The sequence below is a fragment of the Triturus cristatus genome, chromosome 7 (genome assembly GCF_964204655.1).
Source record: "Triturus cristatus chromosome 7, aTriCri1.1, whole genome shotgun sequence".
NCBI classification, from domain to species: domain Eukaryota; kingdom Metazoa; phylum Chordata; class Amphibia; order Caudata; family Salamandridae; genus Triturus; species Triturus cristatus.
Window position 1 is genome coordinate 1009054240 of NC_140590.1, and position 18823 is coordinate 1009073062.

The 18823-nt window shown below is 44.7% G+C and overlaps 1 protein-coding gene across 2 annotated transcripts in view; it reads left to right on the plus strand.

Annotated features, from left to right (window-relative positions):
- Positions 1-18823, plus strand: part of PDLIM4 (PDZ and LIM domain 4) — a 598403-nt gene that overhangs the window by 413907 nt on the left and 165673 nt on the right. For both annotated transcript variants that reach the window (XM_085618051.1, XM_085618050.1), the window contains exon 4: positions 11617-11804. In XM_085618051.1, the coding sequence (XP_085474177.1) occupies positions 11617-11804 (188 nt within the window). The remainder of the gene's footprint in view (positions 1-11616; positions 11805-18823) is intronic.

Here is an 18823-nt window from a genome sequence, read left to right on the forward strand (position 1 = left end):
AGGTGGACTTTCGGTGTCCCATCGAGGATAGCGTTACCATAGTCAATTCTCGACAAGACCAGCGATTGGACAATGGTTTTAAAGTCATCAGCTGGGATGAAGGGTTTAATTTTCTTGAGATGACGGAGAGTGCTCCTTTTGCTGAGGTTTTTATGTGGGAGGTGAGGGCAAGGCTATTATCAATGGTGATACCAAGAGGCTTAACTGAATTAGAAGTGGTGAGAGAGCAGTTGATAGCATTAAGATCAGCGATCCAGTCTTGTATGGAGAGTAGGTTGTTTTTAGGAGTGAAGAGAATGATTTCGTTTTTTTTATGCTTAAGTTTGAGATGATTATGGTGAAACCATGATTGGATCTTGGTCAGGGTGTCATTTAAGTGGAGGATATCAGAGTGGGATTTAATCTTATAGTAAAGTTGCGTGTCGTCGGCATAAAGGTGGTAATTGATTCCTGCTTGTTTGAGGATGAGGGTGAGGGGTTCAATGAAGGGGTTGAAGAGAGCAGGATAGAGAATGGATCCCTGGGGGACACCGAGAGGGATCGGAGTGGGTTGAAGAGGCAGTTCTCGATTTTGATTTGTTGGGTTCTGTGTTGGAGAAAGGAGGTGAACCAGTTGTGGACAGGACATTGATGCCAAAGCGGACTTTAAGGGTGTTTAGTAAGGCAGTGTGGTTAACAGTATCAAAAGCAGCGGATAGGTCGAGGAGAATGAGAAGGCATGACTCATCTTTGTTGAGTGAATGATGTATGTCGTCCACTATCTTGAGCATGGCAGATTCTGTGCTGCATCCTTTTCTGAAACCAGATTGCAGTGAGTCAAAGAGGTCGAAGGTGTTGATGTGGTTATCTAGTTGGAGCAGGGTGCATTTTTTAGGGCTTTGGAGAGAAGAGGGAGGTTAGAGATGGGGCGGAGGTTATTTGGGTCGTTGGGATCTGCCTTAGGATTTTTGGGGATGGGTGTGATTTGACCCAGTTGTAGGGAGGCGGGAACACATCCCACGGCCAGGGAGGAGTTAAAAGTGGTGATCCAAAAAGGGGCAATGATATGTTTAAGGTCTTGGACAAGGTTAGGGGGCAGAGGGTCTTTGGTGTGGGAGGATGGTTTTAGCTTAGCGATGATGTTTTAGACTTCGTGTTCGGTGACAGGGTGAAAATTATGCCAGGAAGCATTGTTTTTATGTTGCTGGGGGAGAGAAGGGTTGGATTCCAGTGGAAAGGAAACGGACGGGACATGGGCAGGAACAGGGGAGGATTTGAAAGGGATGGAGATTCTGGAGAAATGTTATAAGAAGGTAGTGAGTAAGAAGAGAGCGGATTTAAGATGAATGATTGGTCTATTTTTGGTGATTTTATGAGAGAAGAACTTAGCAATTTCTTCGCATTTCTCATTAGAGGCCGTCAGCTTTTGGGGGGCAGAGGATGTTTAGTTTTTGACGATGCTGAATAGTTCTCTAGGTCTATTTTTGGCCCTATCAAGCTGTGTGCAGATGAAGGCGGACTTTTCGTTGAGGATGTGTTCTTGTAGGTGGACCTAGCAGATCGGAGGAGGGCTAGATGAGAGGGGGACGGATGTTGCCTCCATGTTCTTTCAGATTGTCTAAGAGAGCGCTTTTCATTGTTGAGATCAGAGTTGAACCAGGATTTGGAAGGTATGTTTCTTTGGGTTTTTAAGTTTTGGGGGGGCCACTTGGTCTAGGACCTCAGTAACTGATTTATTATAGTGTTCGGTGAGGGCGTTAGCATTTTGGGAGGAGGGAGCTAGCAGGAGTTGAGTTTTGATTTTCGTTTCGAGTTCGCCAGGGGGGATAAGAGGAAAGTTTCTGGTCAGTTTCTTGAGTTTAATGCTTTTGGGGTGGATGGGTGGGGTCATGGTGTTGACCATGAAGAGGATGAGGTGATGGTCGGACCAATTGATCGGGATGATGTTAGCAAGGGAGGCCAAATAATCGTTAGTGATGAAGGCATAGAGAGTGGCCCCTTTGGAGTGGGTTGGAGAGTGACAGATTTGTTTAAGGTCATTGATCTCCAGTAGATTCAAGAGGTGATTAACTGCAGGGTCTTTGCTGTCATTCCATTGGAGGTTGAAGTCTCCAAGGAAGAGATTTTTTGAGTTGGAGAGTGAGGATTGGGAGAGGAGGTCGGAGAGTTCCTCAGTGAAGGGAAGTGATTTGTCAGGAGAATGATAAATATTATGTAGGCGAATAGGAGGGGCTCCCTGGATTTTAAGTTCAGCTCCGAGGTATTCGAAGGTGATGGGGTCAGTGTTTTTAACAAGCGAGAGTTGGAGTTTGTTTTCAAAGATGATGGCTAGACCACCTCCAATTCTATTGTGTCCATCTTTTCTGAGTATGGCGTAACCTGGGGGGAAAGTAGGTCAAGGATAGAAGTAGAGTTGTCATTGAGCCAAGTTTCCGTGAGAAAGGCAATGTCAATATCTTCGCTGAGGATGGTTTCAGCTATTTCAGTCGCATGCTGTACAGCTGAGCGACAGTTGACTAGCATGCATGCGAGGGGTATCGGGTTGTTTGTGGAGTGAGAGCATGTTTGGATAGTGGTAAGTTGTGTTGGGGGTCTAGGGGAGATGGGGGATGAAGGGATTCTACTCGTCCCCAGGATCACAGGGATGGTAGAGTGGGGGATGGGGTGGTCAGTTGGATAGTTAGGGAGGTAAGAGTAACAGAGGTCGAGGAGGTTTGAGGAGGAGAGATGGTTCGCGGTACGGGAGGGCCTATGGGAACAGTTGCAGCGGGGGAAGGATCTCCAATGTTGAGATTTGGAGGTGTTAAGTGAGTCATGGCTTGGAGAGATCACGTGGTTAAGGCGGATTTCAGAGGAGAGGGAGTTCAAATCTTTCATGAGTTGAGCAAGTTCGTACGACAGGTTAAGATCATTCCTGACCTGGGAGAGTTCAGATGACAGGGAAAGGAGAGAACTTTCAATGTTGGATAGAGTCTGAGTTAATGGAGTGGTAGGGGCTGGGGGAGAGAAGGGGTTGGGGAGAGGAGTAGGATCAGATTTGTCTGGGGGGAGCGGTCTGTGGAGTGTGAGGGTTGGGATGCCGGGAGGGGGATGGAGGGGTGTTTTCAGATTGGTGGACGAAGAGAGGTCAGTGTGGACAGAAGTGGAGTGCAAAGAGTCGTAATCGGTGCTCTGAGATGGAAAGGGGTCAAGAGGGGGGAAGGGGAAATAACGACCTGGCTAAGGGAGGGAAGGCAGTTAGGGGGAGGTGAAGTTGGGATCAGCAGTCGAATGATAGGCACTGCGGCGAGGTGCTGGGAGGGGGCATTGAGGTAGGGGGGTGTCTAGTGGTGGGTGGTGAGAAGTCAATAGGGAGATGAAGGGTTTGGGAGGCTGGGCAAGTTGTTGAGGTGTCCAGATGAGGGAGGGGTGCTAGCAAAGGGGGTATATTGGAGGATTTGGTTTGAGAGTCATCGTACATGGTTGAGGTGTCTGAAGGGTGAGGGGTTGAGGACAAGGAAGGGGAGGGTGGGAGGGGGGTCAGTCAGTTGAGAGGGTAAAGAGTTAGGAGGAGGGATGGATAGTTGGGTTTGTGAGACATCATCGTACGTAGTGGAAGTGTTGGTGGGGTGAGGGGTTGGGAACAAGGAAGGGTGTGAGAGGGTGTCAGTCTGTTGAGATGGTGAAGAGTTAGGAGGTGGGATGGATAAGAAGTAGGAAAAGGTGCTGAAATGTTGTTCAAAGATAGTGAGATGATTTTCAGAAGCTTGGATGAGGATGTTACCGGATTTGAAAATAGAGATGTCTATTTCGCCAGGGAATGTATAAGAAGGGGAGGTGGACAATTTAAAACCATATGGGATTTTACACAATTTAGTGATGGGGAGGTGGTGGAGGAAGATGCTTTCCCATTTGGAGGGATGTTTTGAGTAAAAAATATAGTTGGTTTTTATTAAGGAGGAGAGGCTAAAGTAGTTATCGACAAAAAGAGTTTCATGGTGCCCAATAAGTAGTTTGTCTTTGAAGTTTTTCTTGGCATTTTTGGAGAGATTAGGGGGGTAGAGGATGGACCTTGAGTTCGGGCCATGTCTAGTGATGGGTGAGTCCTGTGGATTGAGTCTGTAGTCTGTTGTGTTGCAGGGATGTGTGAGGGGGGGCATGGCGATTAGGTTAAGGAGGCAAGGTGAGGGGGAAGGAGGAAGGAGGGGAGGACTAGGTATGGAACATAGAGAGGTGTGAGGGTCAGAGTAGGAGCAGGGTGCAGGTGAGCAATTAGAACCAGAGCCAGTAGTGGGGGGAGGGCCGCAATAGGGTGCAAGAGAAAAGGTGTAAAAAAAAGAGGGTTAGAAAGAGTACTAATCAGAGTAACGCAGGGGGACTAATTACAAAGAGTGAGAGCAAGCGGAAGTAAACACATTTTGATTAGAAGAGAGCAGGCTGGGGTCAGGGGAACATAGTAAGGGGCCTGGACATTGAGGATTTAGTGAAAAACCAAGGGCGATACAGGCAATAAATAGTGAGCAATAAGTAAAACAGATAATAATTACAGTCACAGCCAATAGAAGAAAACCACAATGGAAAACAATAAAAAGAACACAGTGGATTCAAACCATCAATAAGAGAGACAGTAGTTCCGCTATTGAAGAATAGTTAGGTAGTTGGCAAATTAAAGGGTATAATAGGTTGTAAAAATAATAACATAGGCTGGTAGTCTTGGTAGTGAGGTAGTATCAACGTTCCAAGTCTTCCCAAAAACAGAATTATTGGTGAGAGTACCTGATGGCGAAACACGTGTTGGCTACTGAAGTTACCGGAGTGACTACAGAATGTATTAAGACCATCTAATGAAATGTGAAGAAGAAGCAAAATAACAAAATAAAGAACATAAAAACTCTTCTGTACTTATATATTGTTATTTCAAACATGTGGTTGCTCAGGGGTTGCGTCAATGTAATAGAGATTGGGGGGCACATTATCAAGCACGGCGTTAAAATTATCGCTGCTTTAGCGGCAGGAAACTGCCGCTAAAGCGGCGATAATGGGCTTGATAATATGCCACAGAGAATTCCAATAGAAGGCCGTGTTGACACCAGAACATGGGCTTCTATAGGAATTCTCAAGGGCATATTATCAAGCTCATTATCACCGCTTTAGCGGCAGTTTTCTTCTGCCGCTAAAGCGGCGATAATTTTAACGCCGTTTCTTGAAAATATGCCCCTTAGTTACTTGGTGTGTGATTTGCAAAGCCAAGATGGCGATATGTGACTACTTTGCTACCTTGTAAGTAACTGCCACTGCATTTGCGTGAGGCATCATAGTATGCATGCTGTTTCTCACTCAAAGGTGCAGATGCCACTCTATTATTAAATGCCTGGGTGCACGTAAGCTAGCATGCCCTCAAAAAGTCGCATATGCCCCTAAAAGTCTACTAAACGACAGGATACCAGGTCCTGAAATCTAGTGCAGAAAATACAACAAATATAGAATACTCACTACAATGCTGCACACTTTGTGGCAATAATTTATGACTTGTCCTGCAAGACATCACAATCAATTTAATTTTCTGTATCTCCCAGACATCTACAGAGACATGGTTACTGCCATGCATTGTAGTAGTGAGTAAAATTGTATTATTTTAACATTCACTAAATGACATTTTCAACCCAAAAATTATCAGACAAGTTTTTTAAATGCCCCAAAAAGATGAAATGTCTAGTTTTGAAACAATTTCAAACACTACCTACAGTAAGGAATACATTTGCTTCGAAATTATATTGATTGATCCAAAGTCTTCTGCCAAAAGCTGGCACTTCCTGCAATAAACAAGCATTTACAATGCAATGGTCTCGGCATTGTTAAAGTTAGAGCTATTGGCATTGCTCATGACATTATTTGTGTTTTTAAAAAATCTCTGTCTCTCTCTCACAAAAATAAGTCTTATTTTTGTGAGAGAGAGAGATGTTGTAAATGCTTGTTTCGGATGCTTCAGGTTTTGATACCCGCTACTAGAACAGTTGAAAACAAATGCAAAGGTGACAGCTTTACAGGCTACAAAGCCCTCTTCGAAGGCTACTGAAAAAACGTAGATTTTCCGTGACATCCACACACCTTTGCAAAACAACCAGAAGTTTGTTTTTACGAAGTGTATATAATGTTCCAAACATTATTTAAAGATAAGCAAAGAGGGAGAAGCTGGACGTAGTCTCGTGGGGTTGTGGTCACTGCTAATGCCCCCTTTGGAGAACAAATATTACATAAGGACGGCTTCTGCTTCACCCCCACCCCTCGACTACATCCTGTGATCCTGGGCAAATCACGGTATGGTCCTGTGCTTCTATTCCCCAAACCCTCCCAATCACAAGCATACAAGTGTGATCCCATGCAGCTGGTACACTCTGTGTACATATCTGGCCCTTTGCAAGGCTTGTGACGATTCACGTCACACTGATTGTTGATTGGAGTTTACAGACTACCTGCTGTCATTATACAGCTGTGTATTGCACACTATCAACCTTAGAAAGATGAAAGGCTGAGTAGGCCTTATGAAGTTCGGACCTCTGCCCCTCAACATACACACCAATCTCCGCAGCAGGCGCTGAGCCCACTGACCCCACTTGAAAAGTTGCACCAGAAGTTTGGATGTTTACTTCCGGGCGTAAAATATATACCTAATGCGTCACTATCTTCACCGTTCTTGTTTCTGTGCTAGAAAAATAATCCTCTAAACAGGACATTAAGAAGAGAAATCAAGAAAACCCCCTCATCTCCCACCCCCTGGTAGCTGCTCTGCTGTGAAATGTTCGCATTTCTCTGTTAACAGCACGACTGCACCCCGTGAGCTCTTGTAAATGGGCTTAGAGTACCCTCTGCCCTGCGCAAAGCGCTTCATTGGCCATGCTAAATAAACAACGGCCACCCAAGCCCCCGATGTCGAAACCAGTAGCGCCCAGAAACCATTTGAACTCCTGCAACCAAGGGGAGGGTCTTCTTCCGTGACCAGTAGAGTGCCATCCTTGCCCTCACACCCAAGATAGTTCCATGTCACCGGAATATCACTTTCCCATTCGTGGCCTTTTCTTTTACCAGTGCATCTTGGGAGTTGTAGTCTTGGTTCATTTTAACGGGACCACCACCCCTGATAACAATGATATGTAAAAGCAAAGGCCAGGAAATGAAAATAAGGGCGATGGGGCCATGTGGTCACCCTACCCGTAGCAGTCCACATCGTTCTACGCGTCCGCGATGCACTTCAGCGCATAGAGTTAAATCCGTATGCGGTAGGCACCGTAGACGCTTTGCTCACTCAAAAGTAAATTGCAATTAGCTCAGCTTTAGTGTAAATCTCAGTAGTGCTGGCTCAGCGGTTCATCCGTCGGATGATGATAACTTGAATACGTTCGAGATGCAAACTATTCTCAAAACCAGTGCGTTTGTGGTGGTGTCGACGAAAGAAACACAAGTATTACAGCTCTGCTCTGTGACGCCAGAACGCATGCTTTTAGTGAAGGGCCGACATAATACATTTTCAAGAGGAAAAGGCACTTTACCTCCATCTTCGCAGCAGGTGAGGGTCGTCCGCCAGAGCAGTCCTTGCACCCCTCCTTGACCTCCCACCCACAGCCCCTTACCCTCCTTCGCACAGCCCCCCTTGCACAAGAGTCCGCAGTGGGACAGTCCAGCCCCAGCTGAGAGCATCAACAGAGGCCAGGGAGTGACCTAACAAACGGCACAACAGCAGGAGGATGTGGGAGGGGAGCGAACAACAGGCAATCAGGGCTAAATTTAGAGCTCGAATCTAAACAGATACCCTGCTCTCCGGAGACCACGCAGGGATCCCGGCAGAGAGAGAGAAAGTGCGCAGGAGGGTAGCGGCGCAGCCCAAACATGGGGCCGCAGGGTGTGCTCTTCCGCTATCTCGCGCCCTCCCCCGCCCGTCTCTTCTCCTATTTAGGGAATTCGGTGACACCGGACGGAGAGGACCGCGGCTGGAGCTCGAGGCCCTCTTCTCACTCCGGAGCAGGCCCTGTGAAGCGAGAGCACGGAGCAAGGGAGCGTGTCTCACCCTTCAAAGACAGAGCTGGAGTCTGCCCACCCCTCCTCCGACTACATATACACATCTTTGCCATTCACTCGACGCTGACGACAACATCTCTTTAATATTTAGCATTCTTAAATACTGCACTCTTTGATATTATTTTTTCTAAAACACGTGTTTAAAATAATTTTACTCACTTTTGTGGTCTGCGGCGAACTCGAACTAATGGTATCCAAATTCAAAAGACTTCTCCACTGCAAGCACACTACTGCCTTTCTCCGAGGCAGAGCAGAAATGCCTCGGAGAAAGGCAGCGGCGATTTCGGATTCAGGGGCGTGTTTTGCTGTTATCTCCTCTTGCCATTGGCTGGAGGAGATAATTAGACTTTCTGCAAAAAACACGCCCCCCGATCCGAAAAGGACGGGGCCTGATCGGAGTGACGGGACCTCTTCTCCAATGGCTGGCCAGCATTGAAGAGGCTAGCCAATGGAGAACAGGGGAGAAGAGGGGCGGGTTCAAGCCCCTCTTCTCCAAGTCATTAAATCTCGGATCGAGACTGCGCAAGCGCAGCCTTCGAGCCGAGACCTAAAAAAGGTGCCAGCTGCTACTGCAGCAGCTTTGAGTCACAACAAGGTGTTGTCTGTCATAGCTGTCGAGTGTCCTAATTGTGTGAACCTGTCAGTAAATACTGCCTTTTTAGCCATTCTATTGATGCATTCTGTGTGATATAGTTTTACTTATTACCATTGCAAGTTCTTGGGTCAGCGAAAACGCCACAACTGGCTGATGGTAACACATATGGCCGCTGTCTGTACTTATGATAATTCGGTTGCTCGACTTTGCTTAATATTAGTGTGAGAGTAGGGTGCTGTTAAACGTAGTTACACTAAGGAACAAACTGCGCATAAAATTCAGCGAGGTAAATGAAAGTGCTCTGGTGACTTTTGTAATCATCGGAAGTCATTTGTGAGCCACCAAACAAGTGTGCTTCTGAACATGAACCTGTGGAGAGTATTGTTGTCCCGGACTGAGAGTGAGCTTGAATCAATGATGAGGGATGGACTCAGATGAGCTCTTCACACAGTGCTTAATTTGAGCTGGTGGTTGCAGGTGGGGCCCACCTGCACTCATTTATGGGGACTGGTGCTTATTTTTCCTCCACAGACCTTGATCCAGAGAAGGACTAAGAAACTCACAAAAGGGGAAAATAATGATGAAGAGAAAAATGGAAAAACAATGTCAAAGAGAGAAAGCAGGGATGAAAAAGAGATAAAACAGCAGGGAGTGCCTGGTGGTGGATTAAAGAGGCATGAGTTGAAATCAAGACAAGACAACCTTGGAATTCAGAACATCTGATATTCGTAGTGCAGGCCACGGGACTCTGAACAAAACTTTGAGCCTCAGCATGTATTCTTTTGCAAATGAAGCACTGGCCGCTGTGGTGAGCACATTCAGTGCTTGTGGCCAGAGTCCGCCCTCCCAGTCAATATCTCAGATCCTCCCTTCTCCAGATTGTTCATTGACCCTCACTCATAATGCACGAGGCAATAATCTTTGACAAAAATAAAACAAGATCATGTATTACTTAATACACTGCCACATCATTGGCCCTGAACGAATGAGGTTTCTTTAGTGCCTAAACTTACGTAAAGATGATTCTTTACAGCTAAAAGTTGACAGTCGTCAGCCACTCACTTCTGAACCAATCGTCTGAAACAGTAGTCAGTCTGAAAATTAGGCTTTTAATTGATAGAACCAGACTCGCCTGGTTCCCTCTACACACGTGACTAGCAGAGACCTTGTTAGCAAGTTGGACAGATTCTGCATTCGGAAGTAGCACCACAACTCTGTGTTGGAGTGAGTCACAGGCACCGTGCTCCCAGACTGGGAAATTGTTAAAGGACCAAAAATGTCTGAAACACAGGGGCGTAGCTGTCAGTGATGTAGAGGGTGCAGTAGCACAAGGGTCCAGAGGCTTGAGGAGCCCCATGAGCCGGATTATCGCTGTACTTTACGTCTCATACAGCATTTTAAGTGCCCATTTTCTTGCATGCACTAGGGCCCTTTGCTCCATTGCCACACCACGCCTGAAATAGTTTTTTTATTGCTACAACTGCGGCAACCTAAACATGCTGATATGAGTAGAAACAAAGGTAAATTAAAGAACCACCGCTGACTGTGGCTGTCGACAAGAATTGTGGCATTTCAGAATGTTTGCACAGGGACAGCAGTGGTCTGGACACCAGAAAACTGAACTTGCACAGTGCAGACCAGTCTGGAGTGGAACTGCACACCAACAGTAAAAGCCTCCAGGCCCAACATACTCAAGCTTAGAGCAGTCTGTGACCTGGGAGGTCCTAGGAGTGTGTTGCCAGGTGACTCCTTCACTGTTCAATGGCATTGCCAGAGGTTGCAAGGGAACAGCCAGGGGTCACAGCTGTAACTCCTGAAACAACCAAATGGCATCCATGGGGCCCAGAGTTTCCTTAGAAGCCTGCTATCAGTGCTGGGTTGGCCGAATACCAACGTGTCTTAGCCTTGATTCCACCTCTTACTACTCCACCATACATTTTTTATCTCTTTATTGCTATTGCATGTGCTTTTTCATCCCTCCTTTCTCCATTTGACCTTATTTTCCTATCTTTCGCTTCCCCCTTCATCCTACCTTTTCAGTCATTCTCTCTCACTCTGGGTCAAAGTCCGATAATGCTAAATCAGTCCTGGACTCCAAAAACGAGTGCTCGTGTCTGCTGCCTGCAGATTCCAACTTAAATTAAGCTCTTTACCTAGAAGTCAGAAAGTAGGGAGTCCACAAATGCACTGTAGTTGGAATGTGCAGATCTTTGGAGTTGCCTTACTTCTGTTTGCCTTTATGTGAATTCTCTGTCTAATATTAGGCCCTGCCAGATGTCTATTTACTTGTGTTGCATGCACAAATGCCGTTTACTTCAATAAAACCCGCGGTATTGACTTTGCAGATAAAAAAGCAGCAAAAATGATTGTTTTCTGTACAGAATGAATATTAAAGATAAACCATTGAATGTGATAATGGGTGTGATGATCATTAAGTGGTGTAAAATAGTCCTGCATGCATTTAATGGAAGAACTTTCAGGAAGGCGGATTGATACACCAAATATCCAATAGCATGAGGTGAGAAAGAACCAGTGCTCTGGGTGGAGCCAAAGTGCACTTCATGTATATTTTAAAGAACTGGTAATTATATAGCTTGCAGACAGCTGTTCAGTCACACCAGACCCAAACTCCATCTGGTAATACTGTGGTTAGAAAGAAAACCTTGATTTAATCACATTTTACATACATAGTCACTTTATAAGAGATAGAACGAGGAACACTCTGAATGGTAAAGTCAATAAGGCCTATACTTTTTCCAGACCTCAGCCACGACATGTGAATCAAGTAAAACATGTAAATGATATTTTTTACTTGGTACTTGTAAATTTCCTATGTCCTAATATAAGGTATACATTTGTCTTGAGAAACCAATTCCAGCATTAAATGAGCGTCATGCAATTTTCTTTAGACTTCACAGCTGTTATTAACCTTAGCCATTATTCACTAAGTGAAGCCCAAGTGTGACCATGTCTTGTTTTCTACTTTGTAGGAGAACGCGCCTGCTGGGAACGCTCAGCACACAAGGTCAATGCCGGTTTCTCCTGGAGGAAGCCCAAGTGACAGCAGGGCAATGTTAAACTCACCATATAATAATCCATCCAGACTCTACATGAACAACAACTCAGACGCTAACTTAACAACACAAGTGAGCGGGCTTCACATCTCTCCTCCGCAAAGGTATGCCGCGGTTTCAACGTGGTTAATCTTCGCTGTTATATTGAAGATATCTTAACATGGTGTAATTCTGTAGAAACAAGTTTCCATCTAAACCATCCCTGTTAACAGTTGAAAGAATTGCTTGATAGAATCAGTTACCAGAATAAATTTGTTTTAAGCACTCCCGCTAGGGGCAGCAATATACTCTGTAGTAGCACTAAAATGTGTATCAATTTATTTTAAAAATTCAGGAATGAACTGGCAAGTAGTAGAGGTTCTTTCTGTCCGCCTGAAAGAGCATTTCAGGTCTTGTTGGAGTTAGTTCTGTACCTTCGGGGCTGCACTCAAGAAAGTCTTGCCCGACAGTGTTCTTATATAATACCCTTGGGCGTGTCAAGCCCTTCTCCTCAGATCATTAATACTGAGATCTGGGACACCAAATAAAGTTGCAAATAGCAATCCCAAGACCACCAACACCTTCAAGGGAATTATGGTTCCCTTGAACTTATCACTGAAAACCAGAGGTAATCACATGGATGTTCTTTCATCCAAATGCCAGGTGTAGCGGGCGTGAAATTCTACCCCTGTTAAATCACAGAAATAATAACTCCACCCTTCACCACAAAGCATCCTACTTTCTTCTAAGAGGCACTGAAAAGAGCTTATGCTCATATACTTCCACCTTGTCTGTGACCACAGATATCAGCAGCAGAGAAGGCAGTGGTGCAAAGAGCAAACCAGAGGTAGCAGTTGCTACCCCTAGTTGTCATGCATGGGTAAGTATGGCAGATACCACATGGGTGGAGGTATATGGTCAAAGCAGGAGATTTGGTTGATCATCTGAGCTGCAGTGTTCAGCAGTAGTCCGCGTCTCCTCATCAGACCACGAGTTGGAGTTTATTGCTCAGACACATTGTACACAGAAAATTTACATATTCAGTGACTATCAGAGGCCAGGGGCCTAGATAAAACAAATACATAGACAAATAAGCTCCTGAGATTCTGCTTTGATGAGGTGGCATACGAATGATTGAAAACAAATGATATTTTCTCACATAAACTGAGGGTGTGAATCTTCACATTGTTAAAGGTGGTGCAAGATGTTGCAATAGCAACTCTTCTTAATGAGGTTCAAAGTGACCTCGGCCACGTCCAATCTGCGGGACATGATGGCTGTCCTGTGGGGCGTGGTACTCGTCAGGTGGCCGCAGCGGACAGCACCTTCTGAACCAGGAAGTAATTGGATCACATAAACAAACACTGATTTTTGATTGCTGCATTATGTTTATCAGCCACCTAGTTCTATTTTAAGTTGGTGGGAGTTACACATACCATGTTGTTAATATATGTGTGGTTTATGTATGGTGTAAAATGATTTGCATAAACTGCAACAATGCTTTATGGTATTGAATATACTGCTATAGCAGGTACATATAAGGGTCTTTATGGGTTTGAAAACATTGCTTGCATTGCATAGTGGGGTGATATTGGTGGTAAATTGTAATTATGTTTACAGGGACGTCCTTAGATGTTGCACTGTTTCATGGTCGCTGGTAACAAGGTCTCAGCAAGCATTGGTCTTACTTTTTTTTGTGAGGCAAGTATTTGCCATGTCTTTCAAAGCCACATTCCTAGGGGGCAGAATTTAAAACTGTTTCTTTCCACCAGTTTACATCCACAAATTGCACGCTGTCACAAAAAAACTCCATTTGCTATATTACTTCAAATCCTGCATGAAAAATGAGTTTACATTACTATTTCCCTCTCTATTTTGAATACACCTCTTCTCACCCCTTCGATTCTAAATCTCATGCCTATCTGCCTTGAAGCTTCATTTTCAATCATTTCCTTGTCACTTAGCCCCCTCTAATGACCATTAATGTCCCACAAAGAAACTGAAATGCTTGGAATGGTTTCCTTTAGCCTGCAGCACTAACCCCAATAAACAAAAGGACTGAGCACTAACTTTGGGCTCTGGCTTGTGTGTTACTCCCCTTAAAGCGTTTCAACACCTCATTCGGGGTAGTAAGCGCTATATAAGTGCAATTTCAATTCAATTGCCTACATGACTTACATTGTTTAATAGAACAGTCGAAACTACATTAAAGCCACACATATGTTTTTGGTTGATTCTTTTTCACTGACGTCAGAACAGTAAACCTGCTCAGCTGGCTTGTTGACTGGTATTTTCTTTTTTATATTATAGCGCAGCACGTTTGAAAAAAGCACTGTTAACTGTGCAATATGAAGATTTGTTTATTGCCGATTCGGAAAATTGACCTGTTATTGCATTTAATAGTAGGTGGAAAATATCTGTCAACAATGCATACCTTTTTATGATGACATCTTGCATTGCAGGTTATCATGTCTGATAGAGGTGACACTCAAAGTGACTTGCAAAACCCTTAGAAATGCATCTAATGTGTGATCTAAGATGCCGGGCATCTCTTTCTCACAGTGCTTAATTTGTGCCGGTGCTTTCCGGTGCTTAGCACCGGCACTTTTTCAACAGGGCCGGGTCTATTGAATTATCCCCTTGGGCGGGGGGCCCAGTAATTATTAAAAGTAAATGCACCTGTCTTGATCTTGATCTCCGTCCGTTCCGATGTCTGCCAGGCATGTCTCCAGAGGATGGCCAACCCATCTCCAGGCATGACTGCATCACGCAAGTGATGTCAGCAGTGCACGCCTGCCTTTTACTAAGCAGCATGTTATTCCGGTTGGATAATTGCAGTTAAGGGGCGGGTTGGGGGGTGAGGCAGGCTGGGAAAGTCCATATCTCCGCACAAAGTCAATGTGAGGTCGGAGTAAATTAAAAGTGCGTGCCATACTTTTTAAACAGCTTGCACGCACTGAAGTGAATTCAGGTGAAGCCGGCGGCCATACATAATTAATTCGACCTTTTTTTCTATGTGCGTGGCCTGGGTCTCCCACCAAGTTCAGTCCTGTTCAGAATAAACCTGCTGCAGTTTTCTGTGACTCGTTTGAAAAAGTGTGTTTTGAACCAGAGCATGTTTACGGTACACTTTTGATTCCCTCCCACATGTGCTCCAGCAGCTTTGCCTTCTTCGCCCTCGCTATGGACTTTTGGAATTTCGGCGCTGGTATTGATCTGGACTGGTGCAGGTGATCTCCGGAGCCATTGCGGGGGTTGGGCTTCATCACCATGAGCTCCATATGCCGCCGCTTCACCCAGGCATTCGCCCCTCATTTTAGCTGGTCTCATTTAGTTTGGCTGTTTCTAAAGGTAAGCTAATTGTATGAATTATTTGAAACTCATCGTCCAGACGTTTTTCCTCCTTCCCAACTCCTACAGGACATAGCCTTTATTAACCATCATCTGATAAAAAAAAGTCGAGTCAGGGCCTCCGAGTTTTCTCTTTACTTCTGTGTACTATTTCGATGTTTGTGTGTGACGTATAAACATAAATACAAGGCATAGCGCCCTTAGTGAATGGCATATTCTGTCCATCTGTGATGTTATGTGGAGAAAGTTAGTCTGTAAAAAGAACAAAAACCTTAGCAAAGCTTGTGGTTAGCTCATAATGCTTGAGAGTACATTTCTCTGCTCTGCCTGAAGTGCAGATTAATACACAGCCTGGTAGTGCGTTTAAATTGAAGCGTCTTTTTGTTGTTTGTGATCTGACATTAGTTGATGGATTCCAACAATCATTAACGCACTGCCATATGCAGTGTCTGGGTGTGCTCCGTTCACTTGTGATTGAGAAGTGCTCTAGCGCCTACAAGTGCAGCCAGTTTGCTAAGTGAGACTGCACTTAGCTCTGGCACCTTTGTGCACCACTTCTAATATACCTGGAAGTGCAGCCATACTAGTGAGTTCTGAAATTGCTACCGTCTTTAATTTCAGACAGTGCAGCTACTCTTTCTAGTGCCTACAATTACTGCCATATCTACTGTATGGCAATGTTTGGCTTTTCACATGCTTCTCCATTGCACCAAAGCCGACTGTTACTGAGTTTACATGTGCTAACCCTATGAGCGCTGGCACATTCTGGGTATGTATGAATATAAGTATTGGGGAGTGTGGAGCCTAAACCTAGTTGGAAAGTTGGTGCCCGTGACCGCGACGGAAAAGTATATTACATATGCTTTCTCAGCGCTTAATTTGAACTGGCTGGTGCAGGTGGGGCCCACCAGCACCTATTTTTTGGAACTGTTACCTATTTTTCTTAATCAGGACTTTCACCCAAAGCAGAGAGACAAAAACATAAAAAGAGGAAAGAAAGAGGAAGAGAAATATGGAACAACAGTGACACAGGAAGAAAGCAGTAACAAAAAAAGAACGTGTATGAGTTAAGGGAAAGGGGTGACCGGTGCTGGATGAAATAGGCTTGATGTGTAATCAAGAATATGTAACATTGCTATGCGGCATCCCCAATATTTATACTGCCACCTACAGGATTTGAGCGAAACTTTGTGCACCAGCACTTACTGTTTTACAAATTAATTACTGCGGCAAACTGCATCACGTATCACTTTTGCGCGCCCATTAGTGGGGCGTCGGTGGGCGAGGCTGTGACTAGGAGTTGCTGTGTCTGTGAGACGTGTTCCGCCCTGGGGAGCTGACCAGACCGACAGCATCAGTGCCGTCAGGCGTGTGGTCCGGATGAGTTTATATTGTTGCTCTTCAGGAGATGTGTGTCACGCCGGCAGCTGCAGGAAGCAGAGCATGTCTGCACTATGAGCGGGAGCGTGAAACCACTACAGGCCTGCACTGTGCGTGTTCCTGGTCAAAGCTCTGAGCTACAGTCGTTAAAACAGATTAACATCTCTCAACCACATGCAAAATGCTCTCAGGTACGTGCATCTCTCGCAGACCAGTGAACAGCAGCTTCATGCATTGAACACATGCAGAGCTCCGAACCACGTGCTATAAGGCTGCCTCCCTCAACACATATGCTTTGGAAGGTGGTTTGCACCGTTTTGAATCCGGAGGCCTAACCACAAAGTTTTCCTGGATGTCTTTCAAAATGATGACCGAAAGTCGCTGTGAAAAGGGAGGGCCTCACACAAGAAGGTAGGTATGGCAGCTCAGAATCTCCAAGCACGATGTTACTAAGTGCAATGTCTCTTTTTTAAAGCTATATTATAGACTGATAATAACACTAATAGTCAAACTAAATGGCATATGTTTGTTTAATTATTTGAATTTGGATTTGCACTGCTCTCATTCCTTTTTCTAATGTTCTTGTTCAATCACTTTCAACTTCCTTCATCCTCCGTCTCTAGCGCGTGGACGGACGCACACTTTTTGTTAATCGAACGCTTTAAAAATCTGTATTTAATTAATTTTTTGGTTCTTCCATCTCTTTCATTTTCTAAGCAATTCAGATGTGCATGTTGATTGGTTGAACCCTGCTCGTGCTTGCAATTATAGACCGCATGCTGCCCACAAAGCTGAGAACACCAATACTCCACTTGCCTTCATTCAGTTAACTTTCCACATCATATAGGACAAAAGACCAGCTGACTAGAATGGTCTTAAATTGAGGTGCAAACCCATGGGGAACCATAGTGTTTATTGAGCAGCGAGCTGCTCAACGGAGATCCACATGAAGTGCTGATATTCTGTGAAACAATAAGATAGACCTTCCAAGTGGGGATGGCTTGTAATCCAGACCTAAAAAAGTAAAAAGACATCTCTTTTTCAACATTGGCTGTCTTACATTCCTTTGGGATAGGGACTGTAGAACACCTAATACTTGCTACTGTCATGCTGCTTCACTTCAGCAACCATCTTGCATGGAAGCTCCCATATTGCAACTGTCCAAGGTCGTCTAAATTAACCTTTGCCACCATGTGCTAGTTTTATGGTACTTGAGAGTCAGCAGTGCCAGTTGAGGATGTGGGTGGAGCAACTAGAGTAAGTGGGTGGAGCCACTGCTAGAAGAGGGCGGGGCTGCGGGAAGTGGGTGTGGCCTCCTAAAAAAATGTGAGCACCTGCACTTCATATTTTACAAATTAAGCACTGCTTTCTCACCTTCCTTAATGAAGGGGCTCGGCAGTCGATTACATTAGAGATCTGTCCTTTACACCTGGAGCATAATGCGTCTGTGATTGTTGGACATTAAGCACCTTTTTAGAATTGCTCTATTAATATTTGCCTGTCAGTTTTGCCCAGAATGTATGCCCTCGCCTTGGTTTTAGTGCAATTAGATTGAGGTCGCTATTTTCCTGGAAAGTTGGATGTATGGAATGCCCCACATGTGAGGAGAAGAAAAGATTAGATCGAGAGACCAGCCGTGTAACTGACACAGTCAGAATTTATCTATAGATCTCAAATTAATTGATAAAGAGAAAATGATGTTCCTCACAAAGCTGGTGAGAAGGGGTCCCACATGAGTATTAATAAGTGGTTCCGGCTGTGAAGGCCTCTAATTTAATATGGTTATCATGTCTGATAGTGGTGACACTTAAAGACAAGCTATGGCTTGCAAACCCCTTAGAAATTCAACTAATGTGTGATCTAAGATGGCTGCCATCTCTTTATCACCTTCCGCTCTTGTTTTCGTGGATTTGCTCTTTTTTCCCCCACATCAGATGTTTTCCAAGAGTAAGAGAGGGAAAGCATACAAATCGAAAATACTGAGGGACAGACAGACGGAAAAATTGTCATAAAAGGAGAGCAGGAACCTGCAAGAGTAAGATAAATGGACTGAGTGTCTGGTGATGGATTAAGGAGGCGTGAGGTGGGATTAAAACTACCAGCCTAGGCCTCAGGTGCGCCAACATCTAAATGCACCGGCCGCGGGCTTCTGAGCAGAGCTTCGACACCGGCACTCTTTCTATTACAAATTAAGCACAGTGCACAGCTCTATACCCTTCACAGTTTTAGAAGGTCTTCTCTTCTGATAATAAAATGCTTGCCCTAGTTTACCTTTTCATCACAGCTAGACTTTTTAAATTGAAACAAGCTCATATTACCGATCTTATTCTACATCTAATAGTGAATCTTCTTAAAAGGTGATTGCACTCCTACTTTGATCATCCAAATAACAATAAACATTCAGCACTTGCAC